This window comes from Haliaeetus leucocephalus, unplaced genomic scaffold (assembly GCF_000737465.1).
Source record: "Haliaeetus leucocephalus isolate CR32 unplaced genomic scaffold, Haliaeetus_leucocephalus-4.0 Scaffold110, whole genome shotgun sequence".
Classification (NCBI taxonomy): Eukaryota; Metazoa; Chordata; class Aves; order Accipitriformes; family Accipitridae; genus Haliaeetus; species Haliaeetus leucocephalus.
This window is the reverse complement of record NW_010972546.1, coordinates 1109860-1111992: the sequence shown is the minus strand read 5'-3', so window position 1 is coordinate 1111992 and position 2133 is coordinate 1109860. Positions and strand designations below refer to the sequence as shown.

The 2133-nt window shown below is 63.2% G+C and overlaps 1 protein-coding gene across 1 annotated transcript in view; it reads left to right on the top strand.

Moving 5' to 3' along the window:
• Positions 1-2133, top strand: part of TBKBP1 (TBK1 binding protein 1) — a 12135-nt gene that overhangs the window by 1648 nt on the left and 8354 nt on the right. Inside the window, exon 6 of the mRNA XM_010585681.1 lies at positions 244-302. Coding sequence (XP_010583983.1) covers positions 244-302 — 59 coding nt within the window. The remainder of the gene's footprint in view (positions 1-243; positions 303-2133) is intronic.

The following is a 2133-nucleotide window of genomic DNA, read 5'->3' as shown; positions in this document are numbered from 1 at the left end:
GGCCGGGGTGGGCTGGGGGGGGGGCGTGGTGGCGGGGGGGGGGGGGTCCCCACCCTGGCAGGGAGGGATGGGGGCACGCGGGACTCTCTGCGGGGGCTTCACGTCCAGGGTGTCCTTGGGGGACGGAATGTCCCTTTGGGCAGGGTCCTTGGGGGGTTTCCCCCATTGAAGTGCTGCAGGCAGGTGGGATCCTGCACCCCAAAAGCACCCACTGCACCCCCAGGACTTTGAACTGGGCTCCAGACACGGGGTGGCCACGAGTCCAGTGTCCGGCACCGTACAGACTGCGCGGTGCCATCTCGGTGAGTGTGCCGCTGCCTCCAGAGGGCACTGATGGCTTATGGCTGCCGTGCAGCACCCGGCAATCACCGTACAGCACCCAGCCACGCCACGCAGCCGTGCCAGGCTGTGGGACACCGGACTGCGGCACGTCCAGGCTGCTCAGAACCACTGGCTGCCCCTCGTCCGACTCTGCCAGAGTATTCCTTTGTTTTGTAATGGTGTAACTGGGTGCGGAGCCGTCGCGGTGCTGGTGCTGGCAGACCCTCCTCCGGCCCTCGCGCCTCTTCCCGGTCTCCCCCTCGCTACGGCCGTGAGCTCTGGGGGCTCCGTCAGGGCACCCCTGGGCACTGCTTGGTGCTGGGACGGCGACTGAGCACCTCGGATTTGGGGGTTTGGGATGAGACACCCCCAAATCTGGAGAGGGTTGATAGGAACTGGGGGAGACGGCATGGCTGGGCCAGGGCAGGACCCCTTAACTCTCCCCGGGGCGACCCTGGCATCGAGGTGGGCAAAGCAGCTCCGGGCTGGTGCTGAGACTTTTCCCCTAAAAGCAGCCGCCCGTAACCTGTTTAATTAGGCAACGGCCTCGTTACCCCGCTGTCCTCGCCCTTTCAGCCTCACGCATGCGGGGCTGCCGGGATGCGGCAGCGGGACTTCGCACCCGTGTGTCCCCCCTTGCGTGTGTCCCCCCCAATACTGTGATGCCGGGCAGGACACGCCGGGCTGGCATCGCGGCTCCTCCGGGCACGTCGGGCTGTGCCGGGCGGTGATGCGCCGGGGCCGGCAGCCCGTGCCAAGCTGTGGACAGATAAAAGGTGACGCGTGGGGACTGGCCCGGCACGGGGCTGGGAGGGTGCTGGAGGGGTAGGGGGGGTCCCCCCTCCTTTTTCCTGAGGTGTTGGATGTTTTTGCCGCTTCTTGTCTCCCCGGCGTAAATCAGTGCGTGGGACTCAGGGGGGGCCGGCCGCATCCACGCTGGCATCCCTGGGGGCTGCGACCGGGTGGCTGCTGCCCCGTCTCTGCCACGCATCCCGGGGGGGTCCGTCGATAACCCTCCCCATGCTTTCCCCCCACTAATTCACTTTATTTTTCACAAAGCTCAGCCCCACCGTGGCCGGGTTCCCCTTCTCCCTGTCCCTCTGCCCGCAATATCCAGCCCCCCCCAGAAAATAAAACTCCAAATATATGTATTAACATCTCCCCAGGCCACCTTGTTTTTAAGCCTGACTTCCCCAAGTCAAGGTGGGGAAACTGAGGCACGCCTGGCTCCTCACCCCTCACCCCCAGACTTGGGGGCGTCTTACCCCCCTTCCCAAGCACAGTCTTTCCCTCCCTGGTCTTTTCTTGTAAATACTGCTCTTTTTTTGTAACCTGCTCTTCTCCACCACTTTTTTGGCATGAAAGGTGCCTTATCGGCGCTTTCCATCTCCGGGTGACTTTTCTGGCTGGCTTTTGCCAAATTAGTCAGCATGCCGCTGCGGCATGAGCGGGGCGGGGGTCCCTCCAGCCCCTTCTTTTTCTTTTTTTTTTCTGTTTCTTTTCTTGGTTTTATCCTTTTTTCTTTTTTTTTGGTCATTTCTGAGGTCAAGGCCATTCCCACTTGTGCTTCCTCGGGAAGGGGCTGGGGAAAAGCTGGGATCCAAATCATGAGAAAAGCCCCTGGGGGGGGAGCAGGGTGGGGGGTACCGGGGGACGGAGGGTGCTGGAAAGCTGCAGGGCTGGGGGCAGCTTTGCAGGATCCGTCCCCAGGATACCCCTACCAACATGCAGGGGTGACGCAGTGCCAAAAGCTGGGGTTGCTGGGTGCAGGCGGGTTGGAGCACCCCCCCCCCCCCCGCCAGCCCCGTGCCC